This window comes from Micromys minutus (genome assembly GCF_963924665.1).
Source record: "Micromys minutus genome assembly, chromosome: 20".
NCBI classification, from domain to species: domain Eukaryota; kingdom Metazoa; phylum Chordata; class Mammalia; order Rodentia; family Muridae; genus Micromys; species Micromys minutus.
Window position 1 is genome coordinate 22,275,988 of NC_137955.1, and position 17,161 is coordinate 22,293,148.

The following is a 17,161-nucleotide window of genomic DNA, read 5'->3' on the forward strand; positions in this document are numbered from 1 at the left end:
CACCTTTCTTTGTCCACTTTCCATCCTTCTTCCATTTGTTCATTTCACGAAGAAACAGTTGTTTTTCTACACTGTCTGCTTCCTCCTCCCTACATCTGATGTGTTATTGAGCGTTCTTCACCGTATCATGTGCTTTGTATGAATTGGCAGAGGCCTGTTGGGATTCAGGGTTAGTCTGCAAGAGCACAGCAGTCCCATTAGGAGGCGAGGTTTGCAGCAGTATCCAGATGTCACCTCTGAAATGAGTAGTCCTTGGTGATTATTCTCTCAGTCCACAGTCAGGTGCTGAGAGGCTATGGTCTCCTGGTAGTCTGTGTCTGCCTGCTCATTAGAATACGTTCCCAGAAGTTTTTGTTTCTGAAATTTTACAGAATGGCCTCCTTTGGATGGAAGAGGAAAATTGGCGAGAAGGTGTCCAGGGCCACCTCCCAGCAGTTTGAAGCTGAAGCAGCTGATGAGAAGGCCGCACCTGAGAGTGAGGACGGGAACTGGCTTCACGCCAGCAAGCGGAGGAAGGAAGCCCTGCAGGAAGGCTGCAGACAGAGGAGTAAGCAGCTCAAGGACGAAGGGGCGCAGCTGGCGGAAAACAAACGGTATGGTTTTCGATTTTTTTAAAAGACATATTTACTTATTTTATGTATATGAGTACACTGTTGCTGTTTTCAGACACACCAGAAGAGGGCATCAGATCTCATTACAGATGGTTGTGAGCCACCATGTGATTGCTGGGATTTGAACTCAGGACCTCTGGAAGAGCAGTCAGTGCTCTTAATCACTGAACCGTCTCTCCAGACCTGTTTTTGGAGTTTTAAAAAGAGATTTTACATATTTTATGTACATGAATGCACTATCTGCATGTATGCCTCCATGCCAGAAGAGGGCACCAGGTTCCAGTATAGATGGCTGTGAGCCACCATGTGGTTGTTGGGAATTGAACTCACAACTCACAGACAGTGCTCTTAACTGCTGAGCCATCTCTCCAGCCTCCCCTCCCTGTCCCCCGCAACCTCCACTTTTTTTTTTTTAAAGTGGAGGATAGTTTACTTTTTCTGATTTATGATCTCTAATGGAATCAACTGTTGTCTCAGGAAGGGTTTCTTTGCTGTGATGAAATACCGTGACCAAAAGCAACTTTGGAAGGAACAGGCTTATTTCTTCTTGCTCTTCCAGGTAGCAGTCCATCTCTGAGGAAAGTCAGGGAGCAACTCCAAGCAGGAACCTGGAGGCATGAACTGAGGCAGACACCGTGGAGGATGCTGCTTACTAGCTTGCTCCTTGTGGCTTGCCCAGCCTGCTTTCTTGTATCACGTAGGGCCACCAGTCTAGGGGTGGCACCACCGGTAGTGATCTGGGCCCTTCCACATCAGACATCAGTCAAGAAAAGATGTACCACAGGCTTGCCCATAGACCATTCTGATGGGTACATGTTCTCAATTGAGGTCCCCTCTTTCAAAACCACCGTCATGTCAAGTTGATCTAAAACTAGTCAGCAGAGATTCATGTTTTAAATATCTGATTTCGTTTCTTAAGAAAACATATTTCAGAGTCCCCTGCAGAATTGCAATTTATAGTCATATTAAGACCTATACACGGCTTTGTTTTACCCTCTGTTGTTAGGGAAGCATAACACAGTAGGAAACACTGTCATTGTCCTCTCACTTTCTCATTGGTTTTTGTTTTGAGACAGTCTTGCTGTGTAGCCTAGCTGAGCTCACGCTGCCCCCAGTAGTATTTGTAGTGCTAGGATTACAGAGCCATGCTGCCTTCCTACTTGCCCTTGCTTCTTAAGTACTTTTGTAAATGTGGTGGGTACACAGGAACTTGATGATAGCATCTTTTATTCATAGCTCTTCCCTAGCTGAATTTCTACAATTGTACCTGTTTTTTTTTTTTCCTTTATTTCCCCTTGATTTCCTATTTCCTTTCTCATTACCTTGCTTAGGTCTTAAATTGGGAATGAAACTTTTTCACCAGGCAACGGAGAACAGACAAATGTTTCATAGCACATCCTGGAAAACAAGATTGGAAGAAAATAAAAATGGACCTTAATTAATTAATGATGCCTGTAAGAGACAGGCCCTTGAAAACTGGCTCCTATAACCCAGGTTGTCCTTGACCATTTGACTGTCCTGTTTCTACCTCCCAAGTACTAGGATACAGGTGTGAGCCATTGCATCTAGCTTTACTGGTCCTGGCAATGCTAGTCAAGCCCTTTCCTAACTGAGCTGCATCCCTAGCCTAGTAAAGTCTGAGTATAAAATATACAGTTAATAGAAGAAATCTTGAGTAAGTGTTTGAGACAAGGTGCTAAGGTCTTATAGAGGTCAGGCTGCTTGGGACTTGTGATCTTGGTTGTCCCTCCTGAGCGCTGGGGGTCATAGGCATGTGCCACCATCTACCATTCCAGTGCAGCAAAAAGGACTTAGAAAAAAATGTTGATATATTCTATATGGCTAGACTAAACTTTTATTATCATGTATTGACTATACATAATAATGGGTTTTACTGTCTTCATTGTCTTATGTATATATAGTATATAATGTATTGTGGTCATAGTCTTCTTCTTGCTAGCCTTTCTTACCCTCCCACCCCCCAGTTGCTGATTCCCTTGATTACTTTGTTTTTTGATGACTCGGTGAATTTCATTAGGGTTGCCCATAGGACGAGTGGCTATTTATAGACACATGGGTTATTTTAGTGTCTGTACTGGTAAAGAAAATGTCTTTACCTCTTCTAGCAAGTATTAGTTATTCATAGATCCTTATGGAAGTGTGGACCCTCATGAACCTCCTCCGCCCCAAGTAGCAATCAACATCGGTTAACTTTTTTTGAAGGAGGGCCTCATTATATTTATAGGTTTAGTTGGCCTAGAACATGCTATACACACTGACCCAGCCCTCAAACTCACTAAGATCTGTCCACCCTGTCCCCAAGAGCTGGGGTTAAAAGTGTGTGCCACCATGCTCAGCCTTCTGTTTTGGAGATTGGGTTGCACATGGCCAGGATGATCTCAAACTCAGATCAATTCTCCTTTTTCAGTCTGCTGAGTATTAGGACTATAGGCATGAGCCCTCCTTCCTGGCTAACATCAGCTAAGATCTTAATAGTGTAATGCTAGTTTGTGTATTGCTGTTTGTGGTATTTTAGGTATGGAGTTTTCTCTTGGGCCTGGAGAGATGGCTCCAGTGGTTAAGAGCACTGACTGCTCTTCCAGAGGTCCCGAGTTCAATTCCCAACAACTACATGGTGGCTCACAACCATCTGTAATGGGATATGATGCCCTCTTCTGGTGTGTCTGAAGACAGCAACAGTGTACTCACATAAAATAAAATTAAAACAGTTTTTTCTTGCAGAATTTTGCAGATTGTGTTTTAGAAGAAACCAATTTTAAGTTTTTCACTTATGAAGTTACTTTTATATTATCAACTAGAACATCTTTAGAACTTTGAGTAAGCTCCTGATACAGTTCATTAATATTGCTGTGTTGCCTTTTCTCAAAATTACACTAGTATGAAGAGGAAAAAGCCATAGTTCCTGTCAGGATATTCCCTTAGGATTTTCTGTGGTCAAGGAAAGATAACAACTTTAGAGATAAACAAAATAGCTCATGGTTTCTGCCTAGTTTTTAAAACATTGAGTCATGTCATTAAAATCAGCTAGGTCAGAGGCTTAGTTTAGTATCATGAAGTTTTTTTTTTTTTTTTTTTCTTTCTGTTTAGCATTTATTTCAGATAATGTATACATAGCTTTTGGAAAGTAAATAGAGTTAAAAGGATCTAGTAGAATTAAGTAATTTGGCTATTCAAAACCAAACAAAGGTAGAAATAATGGTTTGGAAATGCCTGAAAATATTGAAGTTTGACAGCAACGTAAGGAGTTGCAGTGAAATCTAAATGAAAAGTGACCCCGTTTCTCCTGTCAAGTTGCCCTCACCGTTATCATGGCCTTTAGTCACACTGGCTTTTCCCCCCTTCCAACAGTGTGTGTATACACGTACATATTTGTCTGTGTGAGTGTGGAACCAGACTTAACAAGCATTTTCCCAACTGAGCTGACTCCCAGCTTCTCAGCCCTGTGATTTGCTTGTAATTGTGAGAGGCGCTTCTCCAGTGTGTTTTCCTGCCCATGAGTTGTCCACAGCTCTCTCTGCTGTGCAGTAACACTCTGGGGCCCGTTTCCTTCCTTCCTTTCCTTTTTCCTCTTCATTGCAGGCTTTTTTTAAAAAAGTCTTCACTTTTTTAATCTTTGTGCACACAGACTAGCATGGTCCGGTTTTACTGGGCAGACAGTCAAACAATCCATTCAAGATGGCGTCATCCAACTTGATGAAGCCTGTGTCCTTCGCATGTGGCTGGAAGCACTGACGGGTCAGACCGTCGCTAGAGCAGAAGCGGCAAGAGCGAGAGCCCTGGTAGAACTTCCATGGGCGGCTCCAGTAGAGCTGCCGGTGGCACATCTCCCTTCAGACGCGCAACGCGGAAAAAGGGCAGCAGTTTGTTTTGACTACTGTCTTCAAGTTACTTCACCTACTAAGTTACTTGTTTTTATGTCCCTGTGATCTTCTCTTGTCTCTAAATCCATATGTGAGTACAGTTATTTGACACATTAATAAAGTCTCGTTCAATAGGCTGCTGAAATCTCTCCCCAGAGAAGCCTTCATTCTTTGGCATCATCTTCTGCTGCTCGCTTGATGGTAGCAAGATGACATTAGGTTTATTTTGTTATTTGAATTTCCTCTTCACATTATTAGTGATGCTTCCTAACAGAAGGCTTATTCTGTGTCCAGCCCTGAGGGAGCTTGGTGCTTCTAATATTTGCAATTGGATATAATGGTTAACAGTGTGGGTTTGAAGTAAATTTACCTCCGTTCAGATCTTACCCTGATTATCATTTCTTTCTCTATATGTTTTGGGCAGTTTCAGTTTTCCTCATATATAAATGATGGCATACATCTTAAAGATTATTGAAAGATTTCAGAACAAGTGAATGTATAGAGAATGTAGCATGATTATATTGCCCTAAATAAGTGTGTGCTGGATATTACATATTAGGATTTTATGGTACTGGTTTATAATAATGCTAAGATTTGTTAAAAAATAATTTTTCCAAATACTTTTTTTTTTTTTTTTGTAGACTTATTTCTAACTAGGCTCTGTCTTCCTAAGGTAAAAGGGTCTAACAGCTCCCAACATTGTAAAATTGGTATATAGTTTCAACCACTAGATGGCGACACTTGCATAGCCAAGTGGCTTTGTTACTGTGGCATGGGTGTGCATGTGTGTGAGTTTAACATGGGACTTATTTAGGAAGGTATGACAGTGACAGCGAATTGAGCATGTTTTCTCCGTGTGGTGCCTATCCTCTGATCCCAAGCTTCGTGTATTTGAAGTCAGTGGTTAAGCCCCGCATCTCAGGAAGAGTGGATACTGTCAGTGTGGTACACGTTTCCTTACTCTCTTGTCTTTGGGAAGGCTCACATGTGTAGATTGTCTTCTCGCTGCTGTAACGAAGACCAGATTCTCATGAAAGATTTACCCCTCCACCTGCGCTCTGGGACTCATCCCTTCTCACTTCTCAGGAACAGTTTTCCGAGCTGTCTCCCTGTGTGTGCTACCTGTTCCTCCCGCTTGTCCCTTCTCTACCATGCTGGAATGCCTGACAGCATGTGTTACCCTACCATCCGACCCCTAGCTCTTTAAGTTCCTCTTTGCACCTACTTAGATGCATAAAAAGCATCAAACTCAGCGAGCAGAACATCTGTGTTTTTATCTACACATCTGCTTTCCCATATAGGTGAAAGGCACTGCCGTTTCCCCTAGTTACTTTAGCCCTAAACCATGAGTCAGCTCTCAGGCTTACTCATCTTCTCAGAGCTGGTCTGCCTATAAGTCACTGCCTGTGTGATAGCTCACTCTATTTCTGTGGCCATGCATTTCTGGCTGCTACTATTAGAATAGACTACTGAGACCCCCTTTGTAAGGCTGATAGAAAAGCTCTTACTCCTTGGCACTGACCGGATGAGACTTGGTGAAATTCTGGAGGGAGTGGTGAGGGTTAAGGCTGTGTGCAACAAATGTTGACTTGTAGTAGGACAGCATATAGGAAAGAGCCTGTAGATTACTCCTCACCCAGGCCCCCATTCATGGTCTGCTTCCAAGGCACACTGGTTTCATAGGTATCACGGAAGAAATTTCTCAAGTTAGTGGTCATGTAAGTTTATTTGTAGAGCCATTGGCGGCTTCTCATAGGCCTGTATCTTCCTCCTCCCCTTTTGTCCCGACCCCATATTGTTTACTTGAGATCGCAGTAGAGTTAGCCAGGAAGCTTTGACTTTCGGCTCTGTTGTCCAGGTAAGCTGTGGACATCATTCTAGATGCCTTTCTTTGTTTCACTCCTCAGGCCTAGCCCAAGATGAGTGAGTTTCTTATACCGTATATGCTTTTATCCACTTTGAGTTTTCACTGCACTTATCCTAGTCTTACTGGGAGTTATCTAGCCCCTGAGTTTCTTAATAAGCCTGTATTGGTCTCCTTGTGAATGTTTTTATATCCTGAGAGTTTATTCTGCTCCCTTGACCTCGACATCTTTTAGAAATGTAAGTCATGTCAGTGTTGATAAAGCCTATGAATTCTCCATTACAACTACATTAGGTCAGCACCTCTAGCTCTAGCCTGTTTCCTGTGGCTATGGCTAAAGCCCGTGACTTTTCCATCACAACTTTAGACCAACACCTAAAGCCGTATCCTGTTAAGTTTTCTGTGGCTGTGGCTTGGTTACTTCTCTATTACAATCACTTCCTTTCTCTTTATACTATAATCATATTGGTTTGACTTTCTGTCCTCTGAAAATGAAGTGCTTACTCTTGCCTTGGGCTCTTGCCTCTATCTGGAATGGACTTCCTTCAAATATTCAGATGTTTTTCCTATCTTGTCATTCTGGTCTAAGGTGGGAAGAATCTCCTGTAAGCCTATCTCCTGGTGTGAGAGATAATTGGTCATTACCTGTTACATCCTTCTTTAAATCATGAAATTTACATTTGAATCTTTTTCTCATGTCCCTTTTTCTATAAAATACTTTAGAAAGTTCTAGAAGAATAGTAGAGACCTTTTCCATCCTCACCTAGAGAAAGTGACCTATAAAGATTTATTAAATATGCCATTAATTAACTAGCTCATTAGATTTGAGCAGTAGTAAATTAGAAATACACCTGGGAGCAAAGTAACTAAGCATGTGATGTCTCCTCTGGCAAGTGAGCATGCTATCTAACTCACTTGGATTGGTCAGCAGCTGTTCTTCTCTCATTGTCCAGCATTATCTCACCCTGCCCTGTGTAATTCCTGAGCTATTCACCTTGCTTCCTTCCTTGTGCTGGTTTAGTTCCATGTTATTAAGGCCACCTTTAAACTGGCTGAATCAGACTTTGGTCATTTATTAACCACAGTGACTTTAAGCCAAGTTTTTATCTTTGACTGTTTCCTATCCAACAGCTGCAGTAGGGCTGTGTCTTTCAGTCTGTTCCAGACTGAAGTTGAATTAGGAGATAGGCTGCAGAGGTTGGGAGACCACAGACTGACTTATTAGGTGCCAAGTGTCCTATGCTCCCCAGATGGAGGAACTAAATGGGGCCACTGTTGAGCTGTAGAAAGGGTCACCTATGAAATGAACAAGGGCGTGAACGAGAGCAGACGGGGTGGGGCAGCTCAGGGATCTGTTAGGAGTGAAACTTTTTGTTTCTTGCTTCATTTTAACTATTGGATGAAGCTCACTTACTCTTTAATATATGTGTATTTAGGCAAGAAAGGCCTCAGCTGGAAGCGTTGAGTGTATTTTCAAAATACAAGGGGTGGGTGAGAAGACGTGCTTTTCTTTTTGCTTTACTTTTGTGTTCCATACAATTCTGTGTGAGATATGTCTGTACTCGTGTGCATGTCTCAGTGTGTATGCATGCATATCTGCCTAATACAAAGAGTGAATAGAAAGAGTTACAGTTACTGTTCTGGTGACTTCCCCAGGTTATCTTGTTCTTTGTATATGGATGCTGTGTTGGGAGGTGACATTGTGAGTCATCTTCCTTTGCAGCAGTCGGGGCAGTGACATTTTGAGCAGTACAACCTTTTGACAGCATTTTCTTCATAGGATCTTAGCATCCCTGGCCCTGTGTGGCCCCTGACACTAATTTCTTAAGGTAGTGACAGTTGAAAAATACCTCATGAGTGTCCATAAATGATATCTGCTACATTACAGCTGCTTCTAGTTGATTTAGGCAGAGCATAACATGTGAAGTTAAGAGGACATTCATCAGTAGTTAGGCCAGGCAGAGATCGGTGGTTAAACCATTGCTTGTTTTTGAAAGTAATGTTTTATAGTGACAGAGCTGTGGTCATCTGCTCATGTCATGTCTATGACTGATTTATGACATAGTTGTAGAGCTGAGTAGTTGTGACAGAAACTATACTGCTCACAAGTTTAAAATACTCACCGGATGGATCATCAGCAAGTCATCCTTTGCTCTAAAGTACTACTCACTGGATGGGCCATCAGCAAGTCATCCTTTGCTCTAAAGTGCTCACCGGATGGGCCATCAGCAAGTCATCCTTTGCTCTAAAGTGCTCACCGGATGGGCCATCAGCAAGTCATTTTTTTCCTCTAGAAACCAAAGCTCCCCAAGGGCCTTAAAAACTGCAGAGATGTTTGAAACATTAAACATCTCAGAAGGAAGGCCTCTCTGCTCTATCTAGAATTCCCTGTACTCCTGTCCCCTCCTCTCTTTCCCCTCCCACCCCCTTCTCTCTTCTCTGTTCTTTCTCCCCTTACTCACAATCCTCTGTTTTGGGACTTTCATAATTCCTGTTACTGTAATGACGAGATGGACTAAAGTAAGAATGGTGACTGCTTCTTGTATTTCTGGGAAGAGCTTGTTTCTTCAGTCCCTGCACACCATGGTGCCACTTCCCGTTCCCTCTTAGCATGTCTTCCATGCTTATCGCTCTTTGCGGAAGTCTCAAGGAGTAGGAAGGAAAACTGGAGTGGATAGAAACTGTGATATTAGTGTCTTTTTAGTGCTCAGACATTTTTCGTGGACTTAAAAGAACTGAAACTCGTGTACGCACACACACATACACACATACACACACACACACTCACACACCACACACTATGGGCCTAAAATAATTAACACCCCTCCCCCCATTGCCACACACACACACACACACACACACACACACACACACACACTATGGGCCTAAAAGAATTAACACACACACACACACACACATACATACAAAAAACCCAAACACCTGCTCAGGCCAGTTGTCATAGCTGTCATGGCATAGTCAGGAGGCAGAGGCAGGTAGATTTCTGAGTTCAAAGCCAGCCTGGTTTACAATAGTTAGTTCTAAGCTAGTCAGGGCTGCAGAGACCTTTTCAAAAACCAACCCAAAATACCAAACTTACTCTGATTTCCAAGTTCAGAAAAAAGTATACAGAAGGAGGAGGAACATTAAGTAAGCCATTGTTGAGGTAGTTGTAGAAGTATGGCCTTGTAAGAGCTAAGTTACCTACTATACGACCTTGGGAGGATTAATGCCATGATGCTTGGGACTGGTCCTGTAGCTGCTCTCAGCTTCTGCTCTGTAAGAGGAGGGCAAGTCATGCCAATTTTATAGGACTTTGGGTACTAAAACCAATTGTATGTTAAATAGTTATATCATCTCTTTCCCTTACAAAAAGCCATAAAATGTAACATACATGAAAAAGATACAAAAAATATTCTCAAAAAATGAAAGTTACTCTGAGGTCAGTCAAGTGCTGTCACGGCTAGTGTGTGAGGCCATCAGCAAAGGCTCACAGGAGAACAGTGTGTTCATATACTAGAGAGCATCTTTGTGTATTGAAAGATGACAAGGTAGAAAAGACAGTTCTGATGTTGGGTGTGTTTTCACTAGGAGCTCTGTCCAAACAAAGGCACGGTAAATGTCTAGACTTGGTAAAAAGCCAGCCGAACAGAGCAAAGGTGTGTTGAGCCATGTAGACAAAAGATTGGGCACACATGCAAGCGCTAAAGGAAATACATTTGCTATCACTGTCTTAGAAAATTTATTGCTGTAATATTTGTAAGGAAATTGTGAATGAGAGGATTATTGTGACTTTCAAAGAAGGAATAGAACTGCTCTTCCCAGCCTTTCCTGTTGTGAATAGTTATACTGGGAACATTGTTTAGAGAGGTTTGGTAGTATGCACAGTCTACCTAAAGAGGCAGAATACTTGCTTTTCATGTGATACATGGTTACTGCCCTGTGGATAAGTCATGAAAACTTAGGACAGAATAGTTGTAACAGACTGTTTGATTTTCTATGTAACATCTGCGAGAGTAATACTTAAAGTAAGTATACATAACCAGAAATGGGCACATTTCTGGCTTTTGAGTGGCTCGTGCAATTTTTTCCCTCTGTTATCTGTTTCATACAGTCACATTTCTAATGTTCTGCTGAGATGCACTTTACATTGTTGTATGTAAATTTTGTATTGTAAGTTTCTGGATGTAATTTATTCATCTTCTTAGAATTTGCATGTTCATTTCATAGATGTGAAAGTCTTCGGTAATCACAAGGTGGGATTCTCTTTTACATTTTAAAATTCTCCAGATAGGCTGAAGTGATGTCAGGACAGTGAGCTCCATTCCTAGTCCAGGTTAAATTTTAATTGTGAAGTTTAATGCTTCACATTAGACAGAGGCAGCAGTTTTGTAGTCATGGCCTGTGGTGTGTCATCCGATGTCATAATGTAATATTCTTCACCCCAACCTACTCTGTGTCTACCCTGCTCCTGCGGAAATGTGGGTCCCTGTGAAGGGAGCCGAGTGCTCATTCCACTGCATGCACAGAGCCTGGAACAGACGCTAAAACAAATGCAAAGTTTCAATTTATTCCACAACGAGTTATTAAGAGAGTGCTACTGTAAATATTACCAGAATAATTTTGTACATATTCATTTTTATTTATTTATACACGTGCATGGTGGACACATGCCATTGTTCACATATAGATGTCAGAGGATAACGTGTAGGATTCTGTTTTCTCTTTTTATCCTGTAGGTTTTGGGGATCAAAGTCAGGCTATCCAGCTTGGGGAAAACACTGTTACTGCAGAGCCATCTTGCCAGTATGGTCCTAGAATAAATTTGATAAGGGGTGGCTTTCCTGATGAAAAAGGGGTTGGGTTTAGCTCCAGGGAAGAGGTGAATTCTACTCTGGTTAGCCATTTGCATGTTTTGTGGATTTATCCTTAAAATAAGCAGACTTATCATTAAAAATAAGACTAGGTGCATGGTGAGGAGAGATACTCTCTTCTGCCTCTCCTGTCTCCACCTGTGGCATGTATCATGAGAGAGGAGCTAACCCTTCTCCTCACTGGCTGCAGCGCTCAGGAGAGCCTGCACTGCACCTCCCCCGGGCAGCACAATAGAGCTGGCCCCGGAGAGCCAGCCTCAGCCCTGAAGACATGGTAGTGGGAAAGGCTGACCCTTCCCTTTGCCAGCTGTGGCATTGGGTGAGCTAGCCAGAGCCGTGCTGGAGAGCTTGGCCTCGTAGTGCTGACTCAGGAGAGCTGGCCAGCTCATCAACTCAGCTACCCACCAGGCCCAGATCCAGGGCTTTGAACTGGCCACCCAACGTCTACCCGATCTGTGATCTGCTGAAGCATGTGAAGAGTCCTGTCCTGCAGAATAAAGTACCAGGACCTCCATGACACAGGGCAACAACAGGATATCTGAGAGGGTCCCAGTGAGGATCCAGTACTGATAGTGTAGCAGAAGCCAGGGGCCTCGAAACAGACCAGTCACTCATTGCAATGTACTTGTGCAAGTAAAGATGTGTGGACAAAAGGGTGTAGTGTGACACACTGTGACACACTACAGCTTCCATGACAAGGGCTGCAGGGGAGGGAGGGTGAGAGATTGAGAATAAGAATAGTATGTATGTGCATGGGCCTTTCATAGTATTTTGAATCATCAAAGCCCAACCCCAGTAAAACGCATCTTTCAACAAGGCCACACCCACCCTAACAAGGCCATGCTTTCTAATCCTTCTAATCTTTTCAAATAATGCCACCACTGTCTTGTGACTAAGCATTCAGATTTATGAGCCTTTGGGAGCCATTTTCCCCATTACTTACTTATTCACTTGACATCCTGATTGCAGCCCCTTTTTCCTCCCAGTCCCCTCCTCACAAAGCCTCACTATCCCCCTCTACCCTGGGAAGGGGACACTGGGGGCCTTTTTTATTTAAAGTAAGGTTGAGAATTAACAGCTTCCTGTTGAATTTCTCTGCTGTGCTCTACTTTTACTTTCCTGATTTCATCACTTTGCTTCTCTATATAGTTTGGACTCTTCGGTTTCCTAATTTTAGATTCCACAGAGAGGAATCTGATGGGCCTATGCCAGATGGACCAGGCCATAGAAATTATACAAAGTCAGCTAGGCAATGGCTTGCTTATTTGGATGGCACGTTTCTTTGTTATGACCCGAGTGAAAGAATCTGTGGTCTCCTTCCCTTGGAAAGGACTGGTTAAACCAGTTTAATACCTCAGTGAAGGTATTACTGAGTAACTAGATGGTTTCTTATAATTGTATAATATTCAGCCTTTAAGCAAGTATGCTGTAGAGAGAATCTTGTGGTCTAAAGGCATGAATAAATGTTTCATATGTTAATAAGAAGTACAATACAGTTAAAAACTGAAATGTGTGATTTCTTGGGAAAATATCCAGAGTTGTGCTGACACATCATAGAGGTAGGGCAGAACTGGCATGTTGCCCACCCTCCTGTGCAGCCCAGCCACCATGCTCACATGGGCAGCTCTGGTTGACTTAATGGGCTACGGAGAGGAGGGGAGAGGAGAAATGGGAGGGGACATGTTAGGGAGAGAGGGATGTTGCAAGAGGGCAACAGGGTGGATGTGACTGTATTTCATGCAAGAATCAAGAATAGAAAACATGGTAAAATGATAATGAACAAAAATAAAGTTGAGATGAATAATGAAGTAGTGTGAGTGATGAGTAAGATCGTCACACTATTTTCACATTATTAGAAAGTAATTCCTGAAGCCTTTCACCTAGAATTGAACATAGTGTTCAGATAGATACCTTTTTCATCAAGGGATTCTGTGAGCTAAACGCTATGAAGGAGCTGGGCTTGGTGGTACATTTCTTTAATCCCAGCACTCAGGAGTCAGAGGCAGGTGTATCTAAGTTGGGAGCCAGCCTGGTCTATGTAGTAAGGCTCAGGCCAGCCAGGGCTACATAGTAAGAAGTGGTCACAGAAGCCTCTCAAAGCCCAAAAGGCTCCGAGTGTGGTCTAGCTTACTTATTTCTGTATGATGTGGCTGGAATCAGAGGTTGGCACCTTCTCTGACTTGAACATTTAACTCACAGTTAAGCTTCTAGCACCACAGCAAAGTTGTTCATTATGACTGAGTTGACCGCCACACCTTTAATGACTATAAAAGCAAACTTTGTAAAGCACACTCCTTTTATGTACTCTTTGTGCTTTGTGAAGATGGTGTGAGACTTAACCTGGAGTGTGCTGATAGCCTCTCTGGCCAGTCCCTCCACGCGATTCTCCTGTCCGTCTACACAGTAGTGATGTTTCAAAGCTGACTGCCATGCTTGGGTTTTATGTGCGTGCGGAGGATCTGCACTCAGGCCCTCATGCTTGTGCAGCAAGCACTTTCCTGGTGGCGCCACCTCCACTGCCTTTGGGGAGTTTTATATACAGCATACTTTCTGTAGACAGTGGACGTGTTCTGAGATGTGGATCATTAGGCAGTTTCATTAGGAGGTATACCTAGGGGGTATACTTACAAAAACGTACATGGCCGTTTGAAAAGGATGCCTTGTGAGGAAATGGGACTAAGTGTGGCTTAGCATGAGGCTCTGATGTTATACTTGATGCCTTCAAATCCTTCCCTACCCTTGTAGCTGCAGCATTAACTACCTTTGGGGAATTAGCTTCTGTGACCTTCAGCTGTCTTGTGAATGGAGATAGTAACTACTGGCAGATGGATTCTGGCGAGGGTCGAGTACAGTCATGAACGCAGAGTAACTGGCATTGTCGCTGTGCTCAGTGATGGTTAGTGTCTTCTAATATATAACCCACAGATCTCGTTGCTGTTTCCAAGTGTAACGTAAAAATAAGAAATGTTTAAGGCCTGTGCAGTTATGCATGTGGTATAAAAAACATTGGGCTAAATAACATCCTAGATGGTTCAGGTCAGTCTCTTGCGTTGGCTTTGATGCAGTTGAGTGAGTCAGGGAGAACAGCGTGTATGGACTGTGGTCTTGTACAGTTCGATGAGGAGATGACTCAGTTGGTAAGAACGCTTACTGAATAAGCATAAGGACCTTTGTCTGAATCTCCAGCTTTCGGTAAAAGCTGCATGTGTCCCTCTAACCCCAGCATTGTTGGCTGAGACATAGTGGATCCCAGGAGCTCATTGGCCAGCCTTTTAAAACCTGGACTTTTCAGGCTCAGAAAAGACCTCTCTCAAGAAAATAATTGAAAGCAATTAAAGGAGGACACTGTCCTAATGCCTGCACATACACATCAGCACAAGCATACACCACACACATGCATGCTTGTATACACTCACTATTATATACATTATTATAATTTATTAATTTACATTAGAGAATATGAATCAGTAGCAGTTCTTACCAAGTGTTATGTATTGTACTTACAGAACACATACTGAGAAAATGGAGGGTCTGGAAAAAACAAGAGATGATTTAAGAGAAGGTAGTACATGATGATACGTGACCGTCAGTGATTCACAGCCCTGCGACTGCAGACGTGTTCAAATGCTTGAAAACAGGGGCTGTCTAAGTAACATTGCGTAGGGAGCAGGAAAAAGGCTCTGAAGACTTTGCATTAAGTGTACTAAGGGCAATTTTAGAGTTACTGAGTTAGTTTAGCTGTTTGTGGATATTTAGCTACGGTTGAGGATATTAATTGAATACCTGGCTTTTAATCTTAAAGTAAAAGGTGGTAGTGTGCATTAATTATTAATCTTGTCGTTGTGACCAAAGACTTGACAAGAAGCCACTTAAGGGTGGAAGAGTTTACTTTAGCTCCCAGTTTGAGGGGGTGCAGCCCGTCATTGTAGAGAAGGCATGACAGCAGTAGTTTCGCCCTGGCAGGAGTGTGGTTGGGACTCCTTATGTCTTACACCCTGGTGGAACAGGTCAAAGTGGGGAGACAGAAGCAGGGCTGGTATTTAAAAATTTTAGGTCAGCCCCCAGCAATCCATTTCCCACTGAGGAGCTACCTCTTAAAGGTTCCACAACTTTCCCAAATAGTGCCATCATCTGGACCAAGTGTCCATACACATACCTTTAAGGGATATGACACAGTCAAACCACAATGTACTAGAAGTTATCTGCATATTATTTTGGGTGCATTTTACCCATCTCTTAAGCTTGGCATGTGTTTATATTTATGAACAAAACCAGATACTTGTTTTTTCTATGACTGAAAGAAATTTGGGGAGGAAAGGGGATATTTTGCTACATCTCCACATTACTGCTTATTGTTGAGTGAAGTCATGGCAGGATCTCAAACCAGTCAGGACCTGGGGTCGAGAGCTGTAGAGAGGCTGTGGAAGAGTGCTGCTCACGGGCTCGCTGGGCCTACTTGTAGAGAAGGACCACCAGCTCAGAGTGGCCCCACCCACAACAGGCTCAAACTTAAAAAATGCCCTACAGATTTGCCTGCTAACACTCTGATCTTATGGAGGCGTTTTCTCAATTCCGGTTTCCTCTTAGATGAATTTAGATGTCTCAGGTTGTCATGTGACTTTCATGTCTGCCAGGTAGATTGCTATAGCAGAACCTAGGCATGGAACTGGATTGCAAGCTTTTAAGACAAACCCTTTAGAGTACGTATCCCATCATTGAAGTTAATTAAAAAAGAAAGATGTTTGATTCCTCAGCTCACAAATCCCTTTTAAATAATAATAATGATAATAATAATAATAATATAATAATAATAATATAATAATAATAATAGTGTATAAATGCTGTGGTATGTGTGTGTAGGTCAGAGGACAAATTTATAGAGTTACTTCTCTGCTTCTACCATTAGTTGGGATCCAGGGATTGACTCAAGTGTTAGGCTTTGCCCCTTAGCCATTGTACTAGCTCAGGCTCCGGAATCTTAGAAGGCAATTTGTAAGATCTCTTATTTATTTTTTGACCTTTTCTCTTGTTTTTTTTTTTCCTTTCATTTCTTTAATTTACCTATGCTTTAAAGCAATATTTAATAGAAAATTTTCTTAGTGATTATTTTCAAGTTTCTTATTTTCAAATTTAACATGTGCTCTGGAAGAGTTAAAATATGATATTAATGTAACTTTAACAACTACAGATACCAGGAGGCAATTCAGAAGTGGGATGAAGCATTACAGCTAACCCCAGATGACGCCACCCTTTATGAGATGAAATCACAGGTAACAATGATAAGGAATCTGGTTTTTACTGTTTAATTATTCTATGGTTGTTCAGTGAGCAGTGATGAATTAATTTCAGTGTCTGCTTTCTCATTCTTCCTTCTAATACAATTGTTTTTTAATTTTAGAATATTATATATAGCTTTGTTTTGTGTATAAAATTAGAAATGCATTTGCTTTTGCAATGAGCTCAACTATTTCAACCTAGCTTTAAGAAGATATAACATATAGATAAAATTACTAGTTAATTTTTTAAATAGATGGAAAGTTTTTACTTTGCTTATAAATTAATTGTCTACTAATAACTCTTTTTGATTTTTTCAAAATGAAAATGTGTTGTGTTTTGGAAGATATGTAAAAAAATGTTATGGGTCCATTGCTTCAGCATCCCAGGGCTGCAACTACACATGTATTAGTCACTCAGAGAAGATGCTTGAGGAAACCCAGACCTAAGCCTGACTAGTGGGAGAGGAAAAACTTGAGACTGCCTTTCCTGCACAAATTACCCAGTTAATGTCACTTGAGTATTAATAATTTCTACTCAAAGAGAGCTTTCCTAGAGGGCTCATTTCAAAACTTTCAGGTGCTTTGGATAAATTAGATGTGAGAGCTTAACAGAAGTAAGACTTGGAAAGGAGCTGTGTTATCAGTTACCACTCCTGAC

At 42.0% G+C, this 17,161-nt stretch overlaps 1 protein-coding gene across 3 annotated transcripts in view; it reads left to right on the forward strand.

Moving 5' to 3' along the window:
* Positions 1 to 17,161, forward strand: part of TTC33 (tetratricopeptide repeat domain 33) — a 35,093-nt gene that overhangs the window by 9,398 nt on the left and 8,534 nt on the right. For all 3 annotated transcript variants that reach the window (XM_080933607.1, XM_080933606.1, XM_080933608.1), the window contains exons 2-3: positions 372 to 593; positions 16,416 to 16,497. In XM_080933607.1, the coding sequence (XP_080789733.1) occupies positions 373 to 593; positions 16,416 to 16,497 (303 nt within the window). In that variant the 5' untranslated portion in view covers position 372. The remainder of the gene's footprint in view (positions 1 to 371; positions 594 to 16,415; positions 16,498 to 17,161) is intronic.